The sequence below is a fragment of the Trypanosoma rangeli genome (assembly GCF_003719475.1).
Source record: "Trypanosoma rangeli strain AM80 chromosome Unknown Tra_15.4_contig_00224, whole genome shotgun sequence".
Lineage (NCBI taxonomy): Eukaryota > Euglenozoa > Kinetoplastea > Trypanosomatida > Trypanosomatidae > Trypanosoma > Trypanosoma rangeli.
In genome coordinates, this window is record NW_021705969.1 from 414 (window position 1) to 22,669 (window position 22,256).

A 22,256-nucleotide genomic window follows, 5' to 3' on the forward strand; every position below is an offset into this window, starting at 1 on the left:
CTGGAGTAGCTGCTCTCTAGGCCTTTGCATGCCAGAATTGTTTTTGTCGGTGTTTGTTGGGGGTGAGGTGTTTATTATTATTATTATTTAGTCGTTGTAGTCCCAACTTTTTATAAGGCTTGCTTCGGTGTATTGCCTGTTGGCAGCACCTTTGTTTCTTTGGTGTTGTGGGCTATTCATTTCTGCTTCTATTGCGGTTTACGGGTGCGTGTGAGGTGGGTAGGGAAGATGCTTTTGAAAGGCGGGCGTCCCTCGGTGTCGTGTAACGGGATGAAGCAGACGGGGGTTCAACTGACGCAATGCGTCATTCCGGATGACGACGACGCGCGTCGTGTGTCCATAGTTTACATTGCGCAGATGTACTGCTCGGATATCTTGTTTCCAGCCGGATCGCCCCCAGCAGTGGCTGGATGCCCCGTTTTTAGTGAGTCCCGCGGCAGCGATAGGAATGGGTTTTGTGCTCTCAGCGAAGGTGCAGCGTCGAAGGAGCTGTGCGTGGAACGTCTCGCGGGCGGCATCACGAATGAATTATTCCGCGTGTACCACCCTGGCAACAACGCCCACTCAGTGGTTGTGCGTGTCTTTGGGAAGGAGACGGAGCGCGTTATCACGCGTGAGAGCGAGTTTTTCTACCAGTCCTTCTTTATTCCCACCTACGTGCGTGGCAGAAATTTCCTCATCTACCAATTTCTCAACTGCTACCGGGCACTGTCGTTCACAGAGCTCTCACAGGAGGCAAGTAAAATGGCCTGCGAGGTTGCGGCATTTCAGGTGCGGGCCACGCTAGAGGCCAAATGTGACCATCACAACCCACAACTCTCGGAGGAGGAGCGGGCATACTGGAACGCCGTGGGCCCCACCCTCGGGGGCGGCCACGCTGCGGTAACCGACGTGTGCCGATTCGATCGGGAGGAAAATTACACCCTGCACGCGCTGACAAGGTGGACGGAGCAGATGCTGTCAGAGGGGGTGCTCAGTAAGGTGTGCGCGGGGAAGCGGGCGGACTACGAAAGCGTCGCCAGGCAACTGAAGCAGGAGGCGTTGTGGGTGCGGAACCTGCTACTTCGCCACGCGGCCCTTCTTGGGGAGAGTGTCTGTCACAACGACCTCCTTGGCGCGAACATCATGCGACACAGCGAGAGTGGTGCTCTTAAAATAATTGATTTTGACTACGTGAAGCGAAACTACTTTCTCTTTGACATTGCCAATCACTTCAACGAATACGCAGGGCTGGAGTGCGACTATGACAAGTATTTTCCTTCCGATGCGGAGATGTCGAGCTTCATCGGGGTCTACAGAAAGGCAATGCGTGCGGAGCTGCATAGACATCGTGAGGACGCACGTGGCAAGCAACTAGAGGAGATCATTCCAGGGGAGAAGCACTTCTTTCTGTGTGAGACTGACAATGACGAAGAGGAGGCAACCATTGCATATTGGGTGCGGCTTGTCAAGCTTCTTACCTTGGCATCGCATCTCTCTTGGGGCATTTGGGCATTGCTCCAGGAGGCGGTGTCTGCATTGGAGGTCGACTTCTTGCTTTACGCTAAGTGCAGGCTGAAGCGCTATGTTGAAACAAAGGATACATTTTCTTTGGGGTTCCGCTGAGCGCAGGCGGAAACACATTGCACACACACATATAAACAAAAATTGTGTCTGTTTGAAACGTAAAACACTTTGCTTGTTCGTACTTTTTTGTTTGTTTTTTGTAGGCCTTGCACTTCTCGTGCCCCACTCTCTTGTGTTGTTAATTTTATCGTTTTCTTTTTTGTTGTTTGGTTTCTTCAAGCGCATGTGTTGGCTGCCTTTTGGGTTTGCTTTTTTTTTGCTGATTCATGCGTGTGATCCCTGCTTTTAGTGGTTGTTGTGGCCTGCGTCTTATGGCCTTTAGCTGGTGGTTGAGGGGAGGCAGGGGATGAGACGGAGGTGCAGCGCGTGTTCTGCTATTTCCGACTCTAGACGTGGTGCGTTGGCTGATTCAAGCACGAGAGTAAGCAGCAAGGAGGAAGAAGGAAGTAGAACGAAGTAAAGAGGTGTGCGTGAGGGGAAAAGACGGAAAACGATGGAGTCGGCGCGCAAAATTATGCATGCGGCTTGCAAACAAAAACTAAAACAGAAAGAGATAACTAACCGAAGGCAAAAACGGACGCACAAATTGTAGGTATTGGTGAGATACTTTTATTGTGGAAATGATGTGGGGCTGTTGGCGGGCGAGAAGGTTGTGGCATGTAACGTGGGTTGGCCCCATGTTCCTGCCTGTGTGTCACCCTATCAAAGTCTCACCGATTTGAACAAGCAAAAAAGAATAAAAAGTAACATGCTTCACTGCGTTGTGTGTGTGTGTGTGCGTGCGTGTATGTGCGTCCTGTATCTTGCGGTGTGCTGGTGACATGGCTGAGTTCTTGACAATGTCTTTTTTGTGACTTTTACCACATCACTTTTTCACGTTTTGGACTTGTTCTCCGTGACTGTAATGTCGCCGGTTTCATTACTTTTGCCCCCTTAAAAAAAATTTTTTTTAGGGGGCTTGCGCACCGAACGCGGAAAAACATTATTTTCCTTGTTTCTTCTGTTCTTCATGCGACAACCCCCCCACCCCCACCCCATCATAAGCCGTTGTCTTGGACAGTGGGTTAATTTCGTTTTGCTATTGTTTTGCGCTGCTTCTCCGCCTCATCTCGGCTTGGAATAAGGGTTGTGGGCCTTGCGCGAGGGGGGGGAGGAGGAGGAGACTGCTTGCGACGAGGGTGTCAGGGTTTCCACATGTTTGAAGGTGACGTCGGCGATGTGTGTGCCGTCGCAACGGAAGTGGATGTGGCCCACCTCCTCGCAGCGGCGGCAAACTGCCGTGATGGGTCGGCTGTCGTCACGGTCGAGTTGCGGCTCCGACATGTCTCGAGCGATTCGCACGCGGGGTGGAGTCGGCGGGAAAAGGACATGCTCCTGTTGTGCCTTGACCGCGCTGTGCCGCGTGTGTACCCGCCGCTTGACCCGCTGCAGTACACGCAGGCCTTGCCGGAGTTTCTCTTGGAGGATGGCGTACGTGTGGTGCGTCTGCGCATCACGCCCTCTGCGCGGTACTCTTTCTCCGCCCCGGTCCTCCACCAAGTAGAGGGCAACTGTCCGAGGCCGCGGTTTACACCGTCGGACACCACAAACAATTACGATGCTCTTGTTGCATCGTCGGTGGCGGGGCAGTGTAAGGAAGATGAGGATGCGGCCGTATTCATGCGTCGGCGTTGGAGGAAGGCTGCATGGATAACAGCTCGCGTCTTTAACGAGGGCAGTTGGTATGCTGCAGAGCAAGGGTCTATCAAGGTTGCCAACGAGGCAGTCGGTAGTAGTCACAATGATGTCAGCAACGCCAGCATACTCGACGCCGCTGTGCGCTTCAAGGAAAAGCGTCTTCTTCACGTGGACGTCTTTGGAATGGAGTTTGTTGGGCTCATTGTGGCACTCACGTCGCGATACGCGTACGTCGCAGTTCCATTTCCCCAAGATGGGCAGTCTACTCCGCCATGGTCGCTTGTCAGCCGTGTGGGGATACCGTCTATGCTGGCTGAAGCAAGGGCAACGCTTACACGAAAGCGTGAGAGGGGCGAATGTGCAACAGATGGTTTTACACCTTTTATAAACGAAGAAGAGTTAGTGTCGCACGATGTGAGACCGTTAAGGCGTCTCCCGCCCGACCAGTGTGTGCGGGTGGTACTGCGGGCGCATAAGGTGTACTGCAAGTATCAGCACCCGATGGTAGGTGGTCCGGCCCCGTTTTCTCTTGCCTTTGAGGATGTCGCCGCTCTTTCTTGTGCTGTAGTGGAGGATCAGGCGAAGTTACTAGAGTCTCTTCCGACGTATTTGGACCTTCTGAAGATTGTGTGTGCAAGCTGCGCGCGGTTTCTGCGAGGCTACATCAAATACATGGGGGCCTCCGCCAACAGTGCTGAGGAGCGGCTATTCACTTCACTAACCGACACCGTCTCTGTTCACATGAAAAAGTTGCGCGGAAGGGAGGGTCAACCACCCGTGATGGTTGCATCACCGCAGGAGATTCCATCGCTTGTGGAAGGGACGTGTGTTGAGTTCAAGGCGAAGATAGATAAGTGGCAGGACGGTGCAGACGCCGTTTCTCCAGGGCAGCCGAAACGGTCCATCGTGAACTTGGAGCGTATTCGGCACACTGTCGCTGCCATGGCATCCACGCTGGGCGGTGTCCTCCTTGTAGGTGTCACCGATGATGGGGAGGTGATTGGCCACGCTAGGGGTGCGCTGAAGGAGTTACGTCTCTCCGGTTTTTGCCCGGCGATGGTAAAGGGCGGCGTTATGGTCACTGAGATGCGTGCGGTGAGGGGGGAGCCTGCGATAGCAATGCCAAAAGACTGGTGGAAGGCGACTAAACGGCAGCCGCACGAGCAGCTGGCAGTGGAGAGCACGACGGATCGTGTCGTGACCGTCGTCACGGTGGGACGCGGGCCAGCGCCCTTTTACGCACCGTCGCGTCATTCCGTTCCGTACATGCGGGGGTTTGCCAGCACAGTCCCGCTGCATGTTGTCGTCTGCGCTCGGCGCATCGCGGAGCTCCTGCCGTAGTTCTCACCGGCGTCTTGAGAGGCGTGAACCGAGCCCAATGTGCGCGGCGAGCAACGTAAACACGCATAAAAGGGTGACGGGGGTAATGGCAACGGACGAGAGAGGGAGGGAGAAGGGAATAAATGGGCGGCGATGCGCAGAAACGCCTTTTTTCTCGTCAAATGCACCCTCCTTGGACTCTCCGTACATGTGCATCTAAAGTAAATGCTTCTGTTATTGATGCCGCCCTCGCATATCTCTGACAGTTGACGCCGCGTGCCTCAGCAATGCACCGGATACTTTTAAGCTGCGTTTCCCGTAGTTTTTCATTGTTTTTTTTTGTTTTTTGATAGTTGTGAATTGGGCTGAATTATGCTTTTGCTTGCTACTGTTCTGCTTCTTTTTTGCCAGCTGCGCTGGGCCGCCCACACTTCCACCCGCAGTGGGGGAAAAACGACGAGTGAAAAGCAGCGCACACAGCCGCACACATAAAGCGAAAGAGCAAAACGAGGAAGGAGAGGCGGTGCAAGAACAAAAGGAAGCAAAGCAAAGCAAAACAACAACAACAACAACAACGCCGGCACACCCTGTTAGTTTGGCTATAGGCAGGCACGCATCTTAGAGGTGGTCATGTCGTTCCTAAGAGACCTTTTTCACCGCGAAACGCCGCAGGAGGCGATGCGGAAGTACAAACGCGGGCTTGATCGCACCATTCGCGATATCGATCGTGAGCGCAACAAGCTGCAGGCGCAGGAGCGCAAAATTGTTATTGATATGAAGAAGATGGCGAAGCAGGATCAGATTGATTCGGTGCGCATCTTGGCACGCGACCTGGTGCGTACACGGAAGTACCAGCAGAAGATGTACCGCATGCGTACCCAAATACAAGGCGTCTCGCTTCGGATCCAAACAATGCAGTCCACTGGGCAGATGGCAACGGCGATGAAAGGCGTGACCAAGGCCATGCGTAGCATGAACAATAGGATGAACATTCCCGAGATGCAGCGTGTCATGCGGGAGTTTGAGAAGCAAAATGAAATGATGGGAATGAAGGAAGAGATGATGAACGACGTCGTCGACGACGTGATGGACGATGATGGCGAGGAGGAGGACGAAACGGAGCTTGAGATCCAGAAGGTCATGGATGAGGTTGGATTGGAGTTCAAGAGCAAAATGGGCATCACGGACGCGTCGTTACCAGCAAGGCAGCAGGAGAATGAGGATGATGATAAGGAGCTTGAGGCTCGTCTTGCAGCGTTGAAATCCTCAATGAAGTGACTTGGCGGATTTTGTTTCTCTGTCCTTGCGTTTGTTGCCGATCTGCACAGTTATTATGGTGGAGGCCACTTGGCTTCATCTCTTTCCCCTCACCATGTTTTTTTTTTTTTCTTATTCCTCTCTAACCTGTCTTTCTAACTGGAGTGCAGCAGGCCACATCAAACAGAAAGCTGTGCGCTATTTGTCGCGGCAGCCAAGGGAACGCAGTTAGTTCTCTCGGTTTGCGTCTTTGGGGTGTGTGCGCGGGGTCGTCTTCTTCTTCACTCACAGGACTTGTTGTTATTTATTGCCGCACTTGCGTTCATCTCGTTGAGTTAAAGGAAGTAGCGAGACTCTGCTTCCTCCGTGTCGTGTACAGGCGGTGTTCGGCAGCGCCCGCAGTTGAAACAAACACGTCACACAGTGGGGAAGGCAACAAGCAACTAAGTAGCGCACTAAAAAAGGAGGAAGGGGTGATAATACACACACGTACATATATATATATATATAACAAAAAGGAAATAGAAATAAAAAGGGAGTGGGGGGGGGGGGTGTAATGGCTGCAGCAACGGAGAGTGTGTTGGACCTCAATAAGCGGTGGTACGAGCGGCCACTGCCGTTGCGCTCCTGTAGCTTAAAGGAGGTCGCAAACAGTGTGGTGACAAAGGATGAGATGGATGCGATGTTCCGTGAGGCACAGGAGGCTCTTGATGCTGAAACGGCGCAGAGTCAAACAGACAAAGGACGCTGGTACAATTCCCAGTTTATTTTGCGTGGAACAACCGCGGACAAGATTGCCTCTGCTGCAGTGAAGCTGAGCGACGTGGATTTCATGTTTTTCTTGGACGGCTTTAACCTTCTCTTTGACACTGCACGCACCGACACGCACCACTACGAGGCAGCTCTCAAAGCCCTTGCTGTGGTATGGCCCAAACTTTTGCCTCATCGTCCACTGAAGCGCTTTGTAACGCAGTTTTTCACGACTCTTCCGACAGATGCAAAGGGACGGAAGACAGTACTGGTGTACTGGTACATTGAGGACTACTTAAAGCGTACCTACGCCCAGTTTCTTTCGCTTGCAGAGGCCATGCTGAAGGACAGACTGCAGAAGCGACGAGAGGCGTGGCTGGATGTTGTAGGGAAACTTATGTGTAGTATTGCAGAGGGCCGACATGTGGCGATGGCGCTGATTGTGGATAAACTTGGTGATCCCGCCTCTTGTGTGGCACACAAGGCATACCATCATCTGCTTTCCCTTCTAAGGGAGTCTTCTACCCACCAGACGATGTTGTTTGTGGAGTTGGAAAAGGTCATATTTATGCATAACTGCCCTGTTTCTACGATGAAGTATGCCGCCAATGTTATGAATCAGTTTGTGTACACCAAGGATGAGCGGAAGCTTGCCCTGAAGAGTGTTCAAACGTATCTTGCTCTCTTTCGTCAACTTGTGAGGAACGCCTCTGTGGATCTTTCCGTGACAACCGCCATTCTCGTTGGTTTACGTCGTGCTTTTCCTTACGCTGGGACAGACATTGCACCACTCGAAGAGCATTTGAGTGCGCTTTTTGTGCTTGCCAACACGGGTAATTTTGTACAGCGTGTGGCGACTCTGTCGCTACTGCAGCTTATAGCCCATGCAAAGGGTGCAACGGTGGAGTTTCAGAATCGTTGGTATCGGACGCTGTATAATTTATTGTTAATCTCACCGAAGCAGCTCTCACACTCTACACAAATGACTGGCTTCTTTTCGATGCTGCACAAGGCGCTGCGTATGGACAAGAATGAGGAGCGATTGGCAGCCTTTGCGCACCGACTGATACAGCGATCGTTGTACTTTGACGAGTCTGTGGTGTGCGCTATCCTGCTTCTTGTGGGTGAGATGTTCCAGGCGCATCCACGTCTGCGCGCGCTGGTTCTGGGGGCGCATAAAAAGTCCTTAGGTGCTGAGACGGAGCGTTACGATGTACGCTGCCGTGAACCGCAGTTTGCACGCGCCAAAAAGGAATCCCTGTGGACTCTTGGTACACTTGCCCGACACTCTCATCCGTCGGTTGTGAAACTGGCAGTGATGTTGATGTTCAATGAGGACGTTGTCTTTGATAGCCACCCGTTAGATGAGCTGACATTGCCTAACTTTCTCACAATGTTTGTTGACGCCCGGGCACAGCCAAAGACGGAGGAGGTTAGCACAGGGATGTCGGTATTCAGTCGTGTGGTGCAATCCCCTAATATTCCTAGTGCCTCGGACCCATACTTTATCAATGCAAGTGCGCAGCAGGTGGATGTATCTGCGCTTTTTATGCACCGCTACGCCGTTCAACGCCAGCGATTTATTGACGGATTGTCGCAGGTTCGCTCTACGTGGGGTGACGCCAGTGGGGAGGCGGATGTGGCGCTGCGTGTGAAGAACGTTGACGCCTCGCTCTTTGGGCCCTCTGGCATCCTAGGGGAGGCCATAGCGACGGTGAGCGGAGGCGCCAGAGGCGACGATGCCAAGGTGGAGAAGAAGACACGGTCCAAAAAGGAGAAATTGCACGCCTCGAAGGCAATGGAGTTGAATGAGGATGTGGTGAGCGACGACAGTGACGGAGGTGACAAAGACAGCCAAGGCAATGACGACGACGACTTTGATGTTGTCGGAAGTGAGGGCGACCTGGAGTGGGGCAGCAACGACGAGGCGGCGTACGATGACCTGGACAATGAGGAGGAGGAGGAGGAAGAAGACTGCAACGAGGAGGATGATGTCGTTGGTGAAATAACGCTGGGTGGCAAGAGGGCCTCGGATGACCTGGACGGTGGCGATCTCGCCGAACTGCTCGAGTCGAACCGCAAAGGCATGTCAAAGAAACGGCGGCGTGCAGAAGAGTGGCTTGACCGTGCCACATCTGCGTCTGCGTCGCCGCCGTCGCAGCGAACGCGCTCTTACCGCCCCCGCGCAAGGTGATGGCGTGGAGTCAGTGAGAGGAATCTGAGGCAGTTGGTGTGCTCACCTTTGCCTGGTTGCCGTTGCCGCCGCGCTGCCTCCTGGAGTTGTTGCTTCCACCCTGATAAGTGGCGCCGTCCCCTTCCCGCTGCAGTTAGCACAACCTGGAGGCAATTAGATGGCATGAGGTGACGAATCTGCGTGTTGCAAGAAGGGGGTAAACTCAGCAATGAGTGTGTGAGGCTGCTGCTGTTAGTGCTACGGCAGAAACAAGAATACGAAGGAAAATGAAAAAAAGAAAAAAGAAAAAAATGAGATTAAATAAACGCGTCGGTTAATTCATGAATTCAATGACGTACTGTGGGTCCGCTTGACTTGTGACACATTCTCGTTATTAATGTTGATTCCTTTGTTGATGCTGGTTATGCCTCAAGTTTCTGGTTGCCGTACTCCATTGGAGGATTGTGTGTGGGACGTTACCTGCTGCATTTACGATTATTATATTTATCATTCTGTTTTATTTCCTCTATTTTATGCCCCTTCTTTTTCTGTTACCTTAACCCCTCTTATTACAAACACATTTGCATGTTTGTGTGTGTTTCAATGGGTAAAAGCATTCAACAGTGTCTGTTTTTGGAGCAGTTCATTATTTGCTGTGTGGAGTAGTCGTTTCTATTGGTTTACCATTTGCCGCACGTGTGATTTTTTCTTGTGCGGTATGCCGCTTGTTATCCCGTCTGCCCGTGCGCAACCAGCGCTGCCGCCGCCCAACCAGGCGAACTGCGAGTTGCTTGGACGTCTCATGAAGCTGTATCGTGCGCTCTGCGTGCGTCACGACGAGTTGGGGCAGGAAATTATCCTTAACGACATTTTGGCGTTCCTAACACGCAATCACCAGCACGATATGGCGGAAAGTGTCATTGCCACCTGCGAGCTCAGCCTTCCGCATCGCTCCAACAATCAAGCGGCACGGTACTTTTACTACGTCGGACTCACACGCGCCCTTAGGCTGGAATACGTTGATGCGAATCAGTGCCTACAGCAGGCGCTTCGAAAGGCGCCTGAGCGTGCATTCGGCTTTCGCGTCGCGGCAACCAAGCTTGCTCTTGTTGTTCAGTTACTACTAGGTGAAATTCCGCCCCGCTCGGACTTTTTGCAGAAAGATGTGCGGGAGAGTCTTTCACCGTACCTGCAACTTGCTTCTTGTGTGCGATTTGGGCAGTTGAGCCGATTCATGTCTATATTGCAGCAGCACAAGAGCATCTTTGAGCACGACCGCACCTATTCCCTCATTTTGCGGGTACGGCAGCATGTAATTAAGACGGGGTTGCGCCGTATTTGTCATGCATACAGCCGAATTAGCATATCTGATATATGCACGAAGCTTTCCATGGAAAATCCTGGTGATGCAGAGTATATTATTGCCAAGGCCATCCGCGACGGCGTCATTGACGCGGTCATTGACCACGAGAAGGGTCACCTCATCAGCAGCGACACTGTGGATGTGTACTCCACGTCTGAACCGCTTATGGCCTTACAGCGTCGCATTCAGTTTCTCAATGTCACACACAATGACGCCAAGCGATCGATGCGTTACACCGCAGCTGATCCTGAGCTTGAGGAGGAGCGGCGAAAGCTGGATCGCGAGGAGTTGGATTCCGTTTTGCGAGCTGCCTTGGAGGAGGAGGAACTGGGTGGGGCCGATTTCGAGGATGGGCTGCCGTAGTCGGTTTCTATAGGACGTGTGAAGGCGGTTCAGGTGCTTCACTGCGGTACACTTCAGATGCCCCCAACGTCCATGGGCGACGCTGGGTGCGGTACAAGAGCGGGGTGGTGGTGTTTATTTACGGCACCAAAAAAAGAAAAGCAAATGAAAAATGGACGTGGAAGAGTGAAAGGAAAATACGGAGAGGAAAATGCAGCAAAGCAAGCGTCCGCCAGAAGAAATATAACGTGTTCTTGTCTTGCTTCATTCGTTTTACAGCTTCTCCTTGCGGCACTATGAGACCCTACGACATCGTCGCTGGGGCGTGCATGTGTCTTTCTGTTTGCCCGGTGTCAGGTGTTACCTCCGCACGCGTGTTTGTATTGCTGTCATCGTCGGTTTGTTCGCTTGTTTGCTTTTCATATTCTTCGATTCTCCCTTGTGCGGCGCACATACATAAAGAGAAACAGAGAGAAAAGAAAGAAGTTGTTGGAAAACAATGAATGTGAATTCACCAAGTAGTGATGTTCAACAAACTCAACAGAAGCGTAAGAACCAAGAGGAGGGAAAACACGAGCTGAGCAGTGGCTCCTTCAGCGCACCCACAAATGATGGCGCGATGATATCGCTAGCGCCGCTCGTCTCTGTGGCCCCTCACTCGGGGACATTGGATGCATCCAGCAGCAGACGCCGCTCATCCACAGCTCCTGTTGTTTTGCTAAGCACCGCCGATGTGGACCCTGCATCCTCGTCCCGCTCCACACATATCTTACGGAGGGAATCCAGACGCGGCAGCCTTCGCATCAGAGGTAGTGTCCCAGAGAGTCTTGACAGGGCAGTCGATATGGTTAGAACGTACCCGCTTATGGTTGTCGAGGGTACCGCATTTGAAAATCAGTTTTTTCGAGGCGGCTCCGGGGATTGTACGATGTTGAATTCCATGGGATCACTCACTTCGCTTTCAAATGTAGAAGACGCTGAGACGTCTGTCTCTGGTTTGACGGATGTGCTGGGTCACCTACGTTTGAACAGCAGTGTAGTTTCCTTTGCGTCGCGGCTAAAGCGGGCATGTATGTGGAGCGTGATTATCCTTGCCGTACGGGTGCATTGCGCCTGGCGTGAGGCCTTTCGTCGGCAAGTTCTTCGTGCTGCGCTGGAACAGCTACTGTTGCCTATAATTTTGCAGAGGCGTGGAGAAAATGGGGTGGCAAAGCGGATTTTTCGTCGGCCGCACTGCATTGGGCCGGAGCTCTTACGTGACGATGATGGCTTAAATCCACAAGGGAATTTTATTTGGGATAACTGCGAGTTTTTTCGTTCGCTGGGAAGCCAAAGTTTCTGTGAGGAGCTTACGAAGGTTGTTCTTCGTCACCGGCATTTCAGTGGGAATGCGATTGTGTCCGTCGGCGCGCCCTCGCAGGACGCCATGCACATTCTTGTTTCCGGTAGGTGTGACGCCATCACTCCTTCCAGCGAGGCGAATAACAAGGTGCAGCGGTCAAGGCTGGCGGTGGGTGCTAGTTTCGGTGGCATCTTCGGTGGAAGGGAGGTGTACACCAAAGTCTACAGAGCTATCTCGCAATGCGTTGTCTGGGTGATTCCGCGTAACGACTTTGAGGTACTGTTTTCCAGGTATGCTGACAACGCCATGAAGGAGATTTACCTCAACGCGCTGAAACGACACCACATGGAGCGTTTGTTGCGTAGTTATCCTCTGCCTCAGTGTATGTCACGTGTACCAATCTACCGCCATATCGATCGGGAGATTGAAGATTACGCAAAGGATTTCACACCGTTAGTGTTAACTAAGGGTGACGTTCTATTTGAGCAAGGGGAGCCGCCTGGTGACGTCTACTGCCTTCTTGAGGGTGAGGTTCAACGGCAGCAGCTGGGGGCCGACATGACGTACGAAGGTGGTACATCACAGATTCTGTCTCCACATGAATCAGACAACAAATTCTCCCTCAGCACACGTTTTTTGCTCCTGGGTGAAGAGCCGCACATTTTACCGGCGCCGCTGCGGTACAAATGCTCAGTTTTTAGCCGTTTCGCCCTTTTTTTCAAGGTCAAAGGAGACCGCTTCGTGGATGCCCTGTTGGACGACGCCAAACTCTTTCTTCGCATCCGGGCAAATCTGACGGCGCAGATACGGTCCTCGATGCGACTCTCCACAGAGGCCCTCGTCAGGGTCCCGCTGTTACGGGAAATGTCGGGGTCTCACCTTCACAACATTCTGAATGCCGCTGAACCGCGTGTCGTGGAGCGGTACACCTCAATATGTGAACCCGCACAAGCCGTTCGGGAGATTTATCTGCTGACGGCCGGCGAAGTGCAGGACCCCCGGCAGTTCAACCGCGTAGCGACATTGCCAATGTCGCCCCCCGCCTCGGAAGAGGAGGAGGCCCCAGAAGACACACACCCAAAAGGCAAAAAAGAGAGGAACCCTAAACACATCTTCACAGGACAAGAAAAAGGAGGGAAAATGCCTACCTGTCCTCGTCCGCACGAAACCGTGGTGATTGGGCGGATTCCTTTCCGGGGGGACTCTGAATTGACGCCCGTGAGCCTCGGCACCCCACATTCTCAATGGAGTTTCTTTCAGGGTAACAACCACGGTGACTTTACGAATGGCATTACTTACCCAGACGAACAGCATGACCTTGCGCCGGCGCTGCCGCCGAACCCTGCAAAGAACTTTCTTTGCACTGTTGGTGGTGGATGGGAAGGACTCCTTGTGGAGAAGTGGCCGAATGGATGGGAGACGAGCACTACTGTGGAGCTTTGGGCCATTCCAGCCTTGACTATACGGACCGAGTTTAACTCTTTACCAGATTCTCTACAAAAGTCAATTCTTTTGTGCGCCCGCACAATGCAGATGCATGCCCTTGGTTTGTCGTCCATTGTGGTGGCAAAGCTGCCGCCCATGAGTGTCTTTGTGCCACCTGAAAAACGTGTCAAAAAAACCAGCCTGGTGCTTGAGAGGGGCCAAACGCAAGAAAAGAGTATCACAACCCACAAACGGAAATACGCTGCCAGTGGTCACTCATATGAACGCTCCACGCCATCTGGGAGTAGGCGCGGACGTGTCACCGGTGATCTCTCGAGATCGCATGCAAGTACACTAAGTGGGTCATCGCCAAGCTTCTTGGAGAACGAGGACATGGCCTTTTCCAGGAAAATGACTTCACAGCGGCGTGCGCTACGGCCCAGTCCATTATCCCAAACTCCATCAAAGAAAAGCCCAGTTTTCAGAAAGAAAGAAAAAAATGTAAAAATAGAGCCCAAAGACGCAGCTTCTAATGTGGACTTGGTGCCCACGGAGGCGCCAAAACCTAAAGCGGGGCCACCACCACTCCTCTTTCTTCGAAAGCTTGCCTCCAAGCTGGTAGAGAAGCCGCCCATAATTACCCGTGAGATGTGTGCATTATATGCTGGGCAGGAACCGCAGAAGGGTATTATCCGACAACTGCAACCAATAGCAAACAAAGTGGCAGGTGCAGCCAATAACGCTGTGACATTTGCCGACCAAAAACCCAGCTGGCCGGTGGCGTCGGGAGCGCAGAAGCAGTGGTTCCACGTGGTGCCAAGCTTTGCCCCTCTTCCAGGCACTGTCAACAATCATAACTACATCGGTAGTACGCCTAGCCTCTTGCCGAACACAGCATTGATGGTGAGGCGCGAGAAAGGCTACGGTGACGTGTTAGTCTCCCAAGCAAACTACTTTGTAGATCTCGCACATGCCAGGCGTGAACAAGCGATGAGGTCTGAATTAGCATCAGCGCCCTCTCCTGGTGAAGCAAAGGGTCTTCTTTTTTCAATGAGATCAGCTTCGCCGAATGCGATGGGCCGACCCGTTCCTGGGCGACACGCATATCGTTTGTGATGGAATAAAATAAAATAAAAAAGAAAGCGGAGGGAGAAGGGAAAAGGCGGGTGAAGCAAGGAACGCGCGGTGCTCTGTGGATGCATGTGTAGATGTTATGCTTGTTGTTCCTGGACGTTGATTAGGGGAGCGAATTGCGAGACAGTGAGTGAGAGTGGAAGAGAGAGAAAGCGAACGATGCCGATGTAAAATAATTTTCAGAATACACGCAGAAAAAAAAAAGGAGAGATAGAGAAAGGAAAGGTGCCGATATGTACAAAGGGAAAGGCCCCCCCCCCCCTATTAGCATTTGTATATAACTCAGGAGTCCTACGGTCCTTAACCGTTCTTTCTGTTTTGTTTAGCTTGTTGCTGCTGCTGTCATCGCTGTTTTGGTTGTTTGCTTTCTTTTTTTCTTTCCTCTCTGTTTTCTCATTGGGTGGTCAGCCTCCGCATGCTTGTATTCTATTCGGATTTCAACTCCTTATCCACATACACAAATACACGCCGCGCCCTGCTTGTCCAGTGGTCATCATGCTTGTTTGTTTAATGCTTCTGTTGTTGCCACGCAAATACCTTTTTTTTTTTTTGCTTCTTCATTTTACGGTTTCCCACAAAATGTCAAATGCCTCCGTGTGAGGACCCGTGCCTTATCGTCATCCACGGAAGGAGGAGGGGCATACCCGGTTTTCATGGCGGAGAAGAACTGGGCCTTGGGGGAAAATGGGGCCAAGGTGGTGGAGGTGTCACACGAGGCTGCCCACGTGGCAAGTGCCGCCTCGAATCTGCTTGTCGAGCACGAAGATCTGCTTTGGATCACCTCTGACGCGCCACAACATGTTACACTAAAACTGGCTCCGTCGCACCCGCCCCTGCGGTACGTGGGCTGGCACGTTTGGCACGACTACCTCACCAACCCGAAGACGGTGGAGGTGGCCTCGGGTGAGTCTGCCGACGAAATGGTGGCGCAGCTGGTATGTCAGGCCGTCTCTGGGGCTGGAACACAGGTGTGGAAGTTGCCTAATGCGATTCCCCCCAGCCATTTGTTTGTGCGTGTCACAATACTGGAGACCTTTGGTCCAGGGCCGACGTACATGAACAATGTAGTTCTTTTCGCCAACGATCCTGGAACCCGGTTTCGCGGTGATCGCACCACGGAGATGGCCGTCCGAAAAAGAACAGGGGACGCCGCAGCACCGATGAGTGTCTTACTTAAAGAGCTGGATAAAGACATCCGGGCGCTACACCCCATAAAGACAGTTTCGCCCAATAAAAATATGCTACTCTATGTCCGACAGGAACCCATTGCAGCCTTTCCACCCGAAAACGCAGAGAATGACGAATCCCCGTCACCGACCCTACGTGATTCTGCGGAGCGGCATGGAGGCAACGGTATGGACAGAGCTCCTCAGTGCGGTGTTACAGGGGGTCGATTAGAAGGTGTGATGGCTGGGCATGTGGCACAAGCTGGTGTTACGGCGGAGGTTTCACACAGGTTCAACGAACGCTTATGCGCACTGGAGCAGGCTGTCGCTTCCCTTACGCAAAGCATGAATCATCAACGAGAAGATTTGACCATGATTAAGCGGCTACTTCTCCAACAGGCTTCTGAACGGCGTCGCGAATTAGAGCAGAGACTTACTTCAGAACAGGCCTCGTCAGCGCAGCAGCAACTGCAATTGCGGCAAAGTGACACGTTACACCGAGTTTACCGTCAGCAGGTTTCCGTGGACTTTCCAGAGGATGCCCTCCGATCGTTTGTTGAGGCAGTTATAGCGCCAAAACTGCGCAAACACGCAAAACGCACTGAGGCGCAAGCTATAGCTAAACTAGATGAATTCTTGAAGGATATCGTTGCAGAGATAACCCTGGCGGTGGATGATCGCGTTCGGTTTCATCAGCAAGCGAGTTTAAATAATACTGGGAGGTTGCAGGATATGACGCCGCACAATTTTGAAAGTCGTGGGATGGAATCCATTGGTACTCCATCATGTTTTACGAAAACGTGTGCACGTTTGGGGGAGGTGGATTGCCGTGCCACACATCCCGCACCCGCCACTGTTCCTCCTCGCCCGCTGGCATCTTCTGCAGCGACACCGCCTGCGAGCAGTGTATGTAGCCGTCAAGGCAAAGATGCTGGAAGTGCTCCTGCATCAATTATTCGTGATGTTTCTTTAGAAACTGATTTGAGCTTTATTAGACGTGCGGGAGCAAACCACCGCTGAGACTCATAGGAGGTGTTATTTGTGTCTCTTATTGGTTCACTCGGAAGGTGATGCTTCTACCGCGCTGTGCCCTGCTAACACCTGCAGGGAAACTACTCTGCACCGAATTGATGTGCTGTGGGTTTTGTCAAGGTGCGTATCCATTGATGCCTAGAGAATTTCCACCCGGGTTGTATTGGGGCTAGCGATGTTTTGTTTCTCGCCATGTTATTTGCCTTTAAAGAGAGAGAAGACGAGAATGCAAACAAAAGGCAGAATAATTGACAAAAAAAAACACGTTGGTCTTTTTTTTTTTTTCTCTTGTGCGTCTCCTTGCATGCATGCGTATGTGTGTGAATGAGCGTGTCTACTTTTCTTGCTGGCGTGGTCGCCAACGGTTGGTGTCGTGTCGTCTCCAGAATGTGAAATTGCTGCCGTATTCCTTTTATATAGATGACGACACGTATTATTTTTTTTGTTGTTTTTAATGGTTCTTCCCCACTCTCCCGTTTTTTTTTTCCGCTGGCTGCCCTTCTAAATAGGTTTAAACATTATTTCTACCCCCCCCCCCCCCCCCCATGTTTGCTCTGTCTGGCTTAGAGCATTGTTTTGTTTTATTACGGCGAGTGTGAGGTTGTAGGAGTCGTGCAAGTAGTTTACACCGCAGAGGAGCCTCGGCGATGCAGTCGCAGCGAAACTCTATGATGTCGCGCGTGTGCCGGGGCAACACAGCTACGGCAACGCCCCTGCATTTTACCCCATCGCCATCAACCCTGGTTGGTGGGGGCAGCCGTTTGCAAAGGTGACGGACGGAAAGAGCCAAATCCTCCTTATGTACGGCATCATCTTTCCCTTTTCGCTGTATTAGATCTTTGACACTACCATTGCCCAGCGCACACGTGTAGGAAACGTGGGTAAACGGGCCTTGTACTCTAACACGTTTTTTAGGCAGCTGGACCTTGACGACCCGGACCACGCGATCAAGTACGAGAAAATGCGTGAGGAGGTGGCGGAGAGTAAGTTGGAGGTCCGATGGGGCGGGTCCAACTTTTTGGCAAGCTATCTCTGGGAGCTGGGAGATCCGCAACCGGATATTCACCGCCGAACTCCCCCAGAGCATCATTACTAGCGTTGTTGCATGCCACACGGCCACTGACGCCATGCAAGGAATGTGCAGAATTAAGGGAACAATAAAAAGGGGGGTTACATATATTGTATTCAGTAACGGCTGGCAATAGAGCAGGGGAAAAAAAATATTGGGGGTTGTGTTGCTTTGTGGGGTTTCAAGGTTCTGCTCTAGAAGCGACATAGAAGGGGTCAGCAAGAGTCAGGGTTGTGCCACAGGGGCCCATGTTTTGTCTCGGTATGCGTGTGTGTGTGTGTGTGTGTAGTGGACGGGGTCGACATTATGCCGATGCGGAATTGCTCTCGCTCACGACGAAGGTGTTGATATCGTGGCAATTAGTGCAAAAAGGGATAAAAAACGAAAGTAGTTATATTTGTTTGTATCCACAGGCGGAGAGGAGTTGAGTGTACTGAGCCAAAATAGGAATATGAAGGAGGAGGTACGTACTTGGATGGATGAATGTGAACAAGAGAGAGGGAGAGAGGAAGTGTGTGTGTGGGGGTTGTCAGTGTGTAGTTCTTAAATTGGTTGGCGAAGGAGAGTTGCATTTCAGAAGGAGCGTTTCAAGCTATTCTGACTTATTTATGGCTTTAGTTATATGACTAGGGACAAGGGGGAGAAATAGTTGGGAATTTGAGGGTAACAGCTGTGCGACTGTGGGTGTATCCTTGCTGTGTAAACACCCGGCTGTTGTTTTGTTTTGTTTTTTTCTTCTTCTTTAATTGCTTCTTTTTCTATCGACCAGGGAAGCGCTGATAAACATAGCTACTCTGCTACCGCTGCCGCCATAGCAACACTCATTGCCGTCTGAATTGCGAGTACTGCTGTTATCAACTCCGCCTTTCGCATTGGGGAGAATGCACCAACTCACTTGTGTGCTGCTGGTGTGCGTGACGTGCATGTACTGGGCGATGGCCATGTTGATTCTGCTGCTGCGCGTCGTGGATCCGCATATGCGCAGCGTGGCCCGCTACGGTGCTCGATATGGAATGGGTTCAGCCGCTGCTGATGATATTAATAACAACGGTTCCGCTGCGGCTGGGACGCGTACGGCCGTGTATACTAGCTGCAAGGCGAGGGAAAACCCCACGGATTACAGAGGTTGGCTGTGGAATAGTGTTGCGTTTGCTGTCAATGCGCTAGAGAGTTCCATTTTGTGTCGTGTCCGCGTAAGTCGGAAGTGCGGATTTTGTGTCTTTTACTTGACCGGTATGGTCTCCTCCCTACTGCTCTGGCAGCTGTGCATCATTCCGTTTCATACGACCACTAACACTTTGGATACACGTTTTTCAACATTCATGCCGGGGGGTTTGCTACGTGATGCAGCAGTCTGTTACGGGTTGCTGCCACTAGTGGCATTCTTTATGCATTGTGCCGTGCGCCTGTGGGAGTGTCTCTACGTTCACCGCTTTCGAGGTGGACCGCAGGATACAGTGACGTTGTTTGCCGCACTCGCGGGATGTTCGTTTTACGTCTTTGCTGTTATTTCTAGCAGCCCCGTTGTTTGCCGTGTCGCTCACGCAGTTGCCAGTAATCCTGCTGTGCCTCGCCCCTTGGGAGGTGTTGATGAGAGTCATTTTTCCCCTGTTGTCCCAGTAACGACTGTGGTTGCCTTTTTTTTACATTTATTCCTGCAGGGGCTGCAGGGGCTGCATCATGGCATTCTGGCAAGGATGCGGGATGCGCCGGCGCCTTCGTCTAATTCGTTCGAAGCGCCCGTTTTGGATGGGAAGCAACACGCTTATGAAGTGCGTCACAGTGTTGAGGCGTCAACCGAGACATCTAGTTTTTTTTATCGTTTCCCCAATACATCCCTGTTTGCCTACGTGCTGGAGCCGCACTACACCTGTGAGATTTTGATGTACGCTGTGAATGCCGTTAGCCTGTGGACATTGATTTTTAACGATACGGCGCCTATACTGACGGTGTGGCAGTCGAGAGGTGTGTACTGTGCACTGCTGCTGGCAACAAGTTATGCGGCGTCATTAGGGGTTGTGTTGTTTTCACTATTTAACCTTGCCATTACGTCCTCCGAGCACCGTCGTTTTTGGAGCCAGTTGAATGAGAAGCGAGAGCCAAAGGAACGAGTTCCGCCTTGGAATCTATTTTACCGTGTCTGGTAACAGCAATCTCTGCAGGGGTGCTATGGGGTTTGACCTCAGTGGAAGCGTAGTGGTTCCCCCGTAGTCTTTTTATTTTGACGTTTGTTGTTACTGTTGGTTGTGGGTTTTTTGTTGCTGATGACTTCATGGGTACTGAATTGGTTTTTCTGTCCCAGTTGTCTTGTTTGCATGGAGGCGCTGACGTGTGAATATGGTGCTGGCTGTTATGTTACCATGCTTAATTGTCTTTTTTCTTCTTCTTCTTCGTTTGCCTTTGCTGCGGCATGCACCATCCCACGCGTGCGTGTGTGACGGGTGGGTAGACCTCACGCAGTGTGCCTAATGCAGTATGCCGTCGGTTAACTCGGGGTACACCTTCGAGGACTTCCTCAAGCGCCTGGAGCGCAGCCCCGTCACGCACATGTCACCGCTCTATCATGAACACCGGGAGCTCTTCGTGCGTCGTCCCGACATGTTTTCACGCGCCATCGGCTCCATCACGTGGGAGAAAGGATGTGCGCTCATTGACGCGGCGTACCACTCGCAGCCCATCGCCGTCGTCACCTACCGTGCGCTACTGGCGCGGATGCTGCTACATAATCAGTACGTGCGACGCAGCGGCGCCGGAAGCTTGGTGCCCTGGAGCTCCGCCCTGCGAGCGTACTCCGAGGCTATTCTGACGCACGGCAATGTGGTTCCGACGCGGATGACGATAGCTGCGCTTCGTCTGTTGGCACCGCAGCGTCAGTGGGTGGCCGCTATCTCGCTCCTTAAACTCAGCCAGGCCAATGAAAAGCTGACAATCCCCATGCTTATTGACGCAGCTGGTTGCTGTGCGACTCCCTCGGCGTGGCAAACGGCCATGGCGCTGCTTGGGCACGTGCACGGGCAATCACCCAATCTACTTCCTGACTGTATTCAAAGCCTCCGACCCGTTGGGACAGATGCCGGGGAGGTCACTGCTGCCGCGAATGCATTGATGCCTGACCATAGAGGCCAAACCCCTGAGCAGAAACGTGTGCTTTCGGTTTTAACTGACGTGGTGGCTTCAGTGCCGTGGCAGACGGCCATGTCCAACGAGATGTGTATGTCGCATCTTTCACACTTAGTGGCAAGTACGACGTACACAACGCAGGAGAAAACTGAGGCGCTCATATTCGCAACGCGACAATTTCCATGGGAAGCATTCATGCAGCTTATGGTGGCTCACGACGCATCCATACTGGCGGCTTCAAGCAGCAACAGCAGCGCCCCATCACCGACATCGACCACAGTGGAGGGGCAACCACAAAAGTCGCCGGAGATGTCACCATTGAACTTGCCTGTTGTTAGGGAGAGTCTGCAACTGCTTGCAAAGGCCCCAGAAACGGCGGTTCCTTTTCTTGCCGCTATCATCGACAAGCTTCCCTCGGCCAAGACCGCGACAAGGTTTCTGAGTGAGGTGGCCTCCATGTATCGTGACACCCTCGTCACTGCGGTGCTGCGTCATCCACTTGTCATTTCTGCTCTGCTGCGGAAGTGTTCATCGGAGGCGGAGTGGCGCATCGCGTCTTCCGTGTTGCTTTCCATGTCGCCGAGCCCGTTGCCGTGTGAGGTGGCCAGTGCACTTGTACTACAGATGCGGGCGGCGAGGCAGCCCTCTTTGGTTGTAGACATTCTTCAGAAGTCTTTTGTACCGGCCAAGGTGACTTTGACAGCGGAGGCCATGGAGGCTGTGCTCGTGTGTGTGTTGGCACACAATCGCATTGTTGCTGCGTCGGCCGCGCATTCCGCGCCAGAGACGTTGAAGAGGAAGCAGATGGTAGAGGTCCATTGGCTCTCCGCACTGAGCTGGGCGACGGATTTGGTGCAGGATGAGGCGGAAGGACGTATTATGCAAACAGGATCTGCCGCTTCAGCAGGCACCGTGAGCCATTCCCCTTCCAAACCTACTCCACGTCAGAAACCTTTGTCGCCTCGTATGCTCAGCCTTCTTATTCACATATGCGTCAGCGCTGGTAACCCGCAGGGGGCTTTGCATGCGATGGGCTACGCCTGCGCCGTCGATAAGACCGAGCTGGCTCAGTCCGAGGCTATTCGAGCCCTTTTGTACTGCATGATGTACGACCGTCCATACGAGGCCGAAGCCATTGTGAAGGAGGCCGAGAAAAAGCACGGGAAGGAGCAGGCGCAATATCTCGAACGGTTACTGTTGGCCGTTCAGGAGAAGAAGCAGCAGGGGTCGGGCCCCCGGGAGCTCTAATTCCGTCTTTCTGTTTGGGTTAAAAAACACTGACTGGCACGAAAGAGAATGGGAATGATTTTCATCAGTGAGTGAAGAATTATGTGCCCGTGAGTAGAGTAAGAGCGGGAGAGGAATGTGATGATGGTGGTAAAGGGGAGAATTTTTGTTGCATCGTTGAATGCGCCTTTTTTGGGGCGGATGAGTTTGGCTGCTGTTGTGGTTGCTGTTATTGTGATTAATGTTATTGTAAGGAATCAAAATCAGCCGCATTCTTCCTTAACTAATTTTAT

At 52.2% G+C, this 22,256-nt stretch overlaps 10 protein-coding genes across 10 annotated transcripts, besides 13 other annotated features; 9 read left to right on the forward strand and 1 right to left on the reverse strand.

Moving 5' to 3' along the window:
* The first annotated feature begins 71 nt into the window (after positions 1 to 71).
* Positions 72 to 88: a microsatellite.
* A 140-nt stretch (positions 89 to 228) lies between these two features.
* On the forward strand, positions 229 to 1,605 carry TraAM80_06268 (choline kinase; the record flags this gene model as incomplete). The annotated part of the gene is made up of 1 exon (XM_029383119.1): positions 229 to 1,605. One exon carries the CDS (start codon positions 229 to 231, stop codon positions 1,603 to 1,605), a length of 1,377 nt encoding a protein of 458 aa, XP_029237012.1.
* Positions 1,606 to 1,673: 68 nt separating this feature from the next.
* Positions 1,674 to 1,707: a microsatellite.
* A 278-nt stretch (positions 1,708 to 1,985) lies between these two features.
* Positions 1,986 to 2,031: a sequence feature (GA-rich).
* Positions 2,032 to 2,095: 64 nt separating this feature from the next.
* Positions 2,096 to 2,141: a sequence feature (A-rich).
* Positions 2,142 to 2,328: 187 nt separating this feature from the next.
* Positions 2,329 to 2,361: a microsatellite.
* Positions 2,362 to 2,760: 399 nt separating this feature from the next.
* TraAM80_06269 (Trypanosoma vivax) lies at positions 2,761 to 4,584 on the forward strand (the record flags this gene model as incomplete). Its single annotated transcript, XM_029383120.1, has 1 exon — positions 2,761 to 4,584. One exon carries the CDS (start codon positions 2,761 to 2,763, stop codon positions 4,582 to 4,584), a length of 1,824 nt encoding a protein of 607 aa, XP_029237013.1.
* Positions 4,585 to 5,088: 504 nt separating this feature from the next.
* Positions 5,089 to 5,139: a microsatellite.
* Positions 5,140 to 5,193: 54 nt separating this feature from the next.
* Positions 5,194 to 5,841, forward strand: TraAM80_06270 (charged multivesicular body protein 2A; the record flags this gene model as incomplete). Its single annotated transcript, XM_029383121.1, has 1 exon — positions 5,194 to 5,841. One exon carries the CDS (start codon positions 5,194 to 5,196, stop codon positions 5,839 to 5,841), a length of 648 nt encoding a protein of 215 aa, XP_029237014.1.
* A 469-nt stretch (positions 5,842 to 6,310) lies between these two features.
* Positions 6,311 to 6,330: a microsatellite.
* A 46-nt stretch (positions 6,331 to 6,376) lies between these two features.
* TraAM80_06271 (ribosome biogenesis protein MAK21) lies at positions 6,377 to 8,764 on the forward strand (the record flags this gene model as incomplete). Its single annotated transcript, XM_029383122.1, has 1 exon — positions 6,377 to 8,764. One exon carries the CDS (start codon positions 6,377 to 6,379, stop codon positions 8,762 to 8,764), a length of 2,388 nt encoding a protein of 795 aa, XP_029237015.1.
* A 244-nt stretch (positions 8,765 to 9,008) lies between these two features.
* Positions 9,009 to 9,055: a sequence feature (A-rich).
* A 406-nt stretch (positions 9,056 to 9,461) lies between these two features.
* On the forward strand, positions 9,462 to 10,469 carry TraAM80_06272 (putative proteasome regulatory non-ATPase subunit 3; the record flags this gene model as incomplete). Its single annotated transcript, XM_029383123.1, has 1 exon — positions 9,462 to 10,469. One exon carries the CDS (start codon positions 9,462 to 9,464, stop codon positions 10,467 to 10,469), a length of 1,008 nt encoding a protein of 335 aa, XP_029237016.1.
* Positions 10,470 to 10,599: 130 nt separating this feature from the next.
* Positions 10,600 to 10,646: a sequence feature (A-rich).
* Positions 10,647 to 10,947: 301 nt separating this feature from the next.
* Positions 10,948 to 14,331, forward strand: TraAM80_06273 (uncharacterized protein; the record flags this gene model as incomplete). The annotated part of the gene is made up of 1 exon (XM_029383124.1): positions 10,948 to 14,331. The coding sequence occupies one exon, from the start codon at positions 10,948 to 10,950 to the stop codon at positions 14,329 to 14,331; it is 3,384 nt and encodes a 1,127-aa protein (XP_029237017.1).
* Positions 14,332 to 14,706: 375 nt separating this feature from the next.
* Positions 14,707 to 14,743: a microsatellite.
* Positions 14,744 to 15,002: 259 nt separating this feature from the next.
* Positions 15,003 to 16,535, forward strand: TraAM80_06274 (uncharacterized protein; the record flags this gene model as incomplete). Its single annotated transcript, XM_029383125.1, has 1 exon — positions 15,003 to 16,535. The coding sequence occupies one exon, from the start codon at positions 15,003 to 15,005 to the stop codon at positions 16,533 to 16,535; it is 1,533 nt and encodes a 510-aa protein (XP_029237018.1).
* Positions 16,536 to 17,058: 523 nt separating this feature from the next.
* On the reverse strand, positions 17,059 to 17,676 carry TraAM80_06275 (uncharacterized protein; the record flags this gene model as incomplete). The annotated part of the gene is made up of 1 exon (XM_029383126.1): positions 17,059 to 17,676. One exon carries the CDS (start codon positions 17,674 to 17,676, stop codon positions 17,059 to 17,061), a length of 618 nt encoding a protein of 205 aa, XP_029237019.1.
* Positions 17,677 to 17,877: 201 nt separating this feature from the next.
* Positions 17,878 to 17,907: a microsatellite.
* Positions 17,908 to 18,330: 423 nt separating this feature from the next.
* Positions 18,331 to 18,374: a microsatellite.
* A 123-nt stretch (positions 18,375 to 18,497) lies between these two features.
* TraAM80_06276 (oxidoreductase) lies at positions 18,498 to 19,763 on the forward strand (the record flags this gene model as incomplete). The annotated part of the gene is made up of 1 exon (XM_029383127.1): positions 18,498 to 19,763. The coding sequence occupies one exon, from the start codon at positions 18,498 to 18,500 to the stop codon at positions 19,761 to 19,763; it is 1,266 nt and encodes a 421-aa protein (XP_029237020.1).
* A 73-nt stretch (positions 19,764 to 19,836) lies between these two features.
* Positions 19,837 to 19,877: a microsatellite.
* Positions 19,878 to 20,091: 214 nt separating this feature from the next.
* TraAM80_06277 (uncharacterized protein) lies at positions 20,092 to 21,984 on the forward strand (the record flags this gene model as incomplete). Its single annotated transcript, XM_029383128.1, has 1 exon — positions 20,092 to 21,984. One exon carries the CDS (start codon positions 20,092 to 20,094, stop codon positions 21,982 to 21,984), a length of 1,893 nt encoding a protein of 630 aa, XP_029237021.1.
* Positions 21,985 to 22,256: the final 272 nt, after the last annotated feature.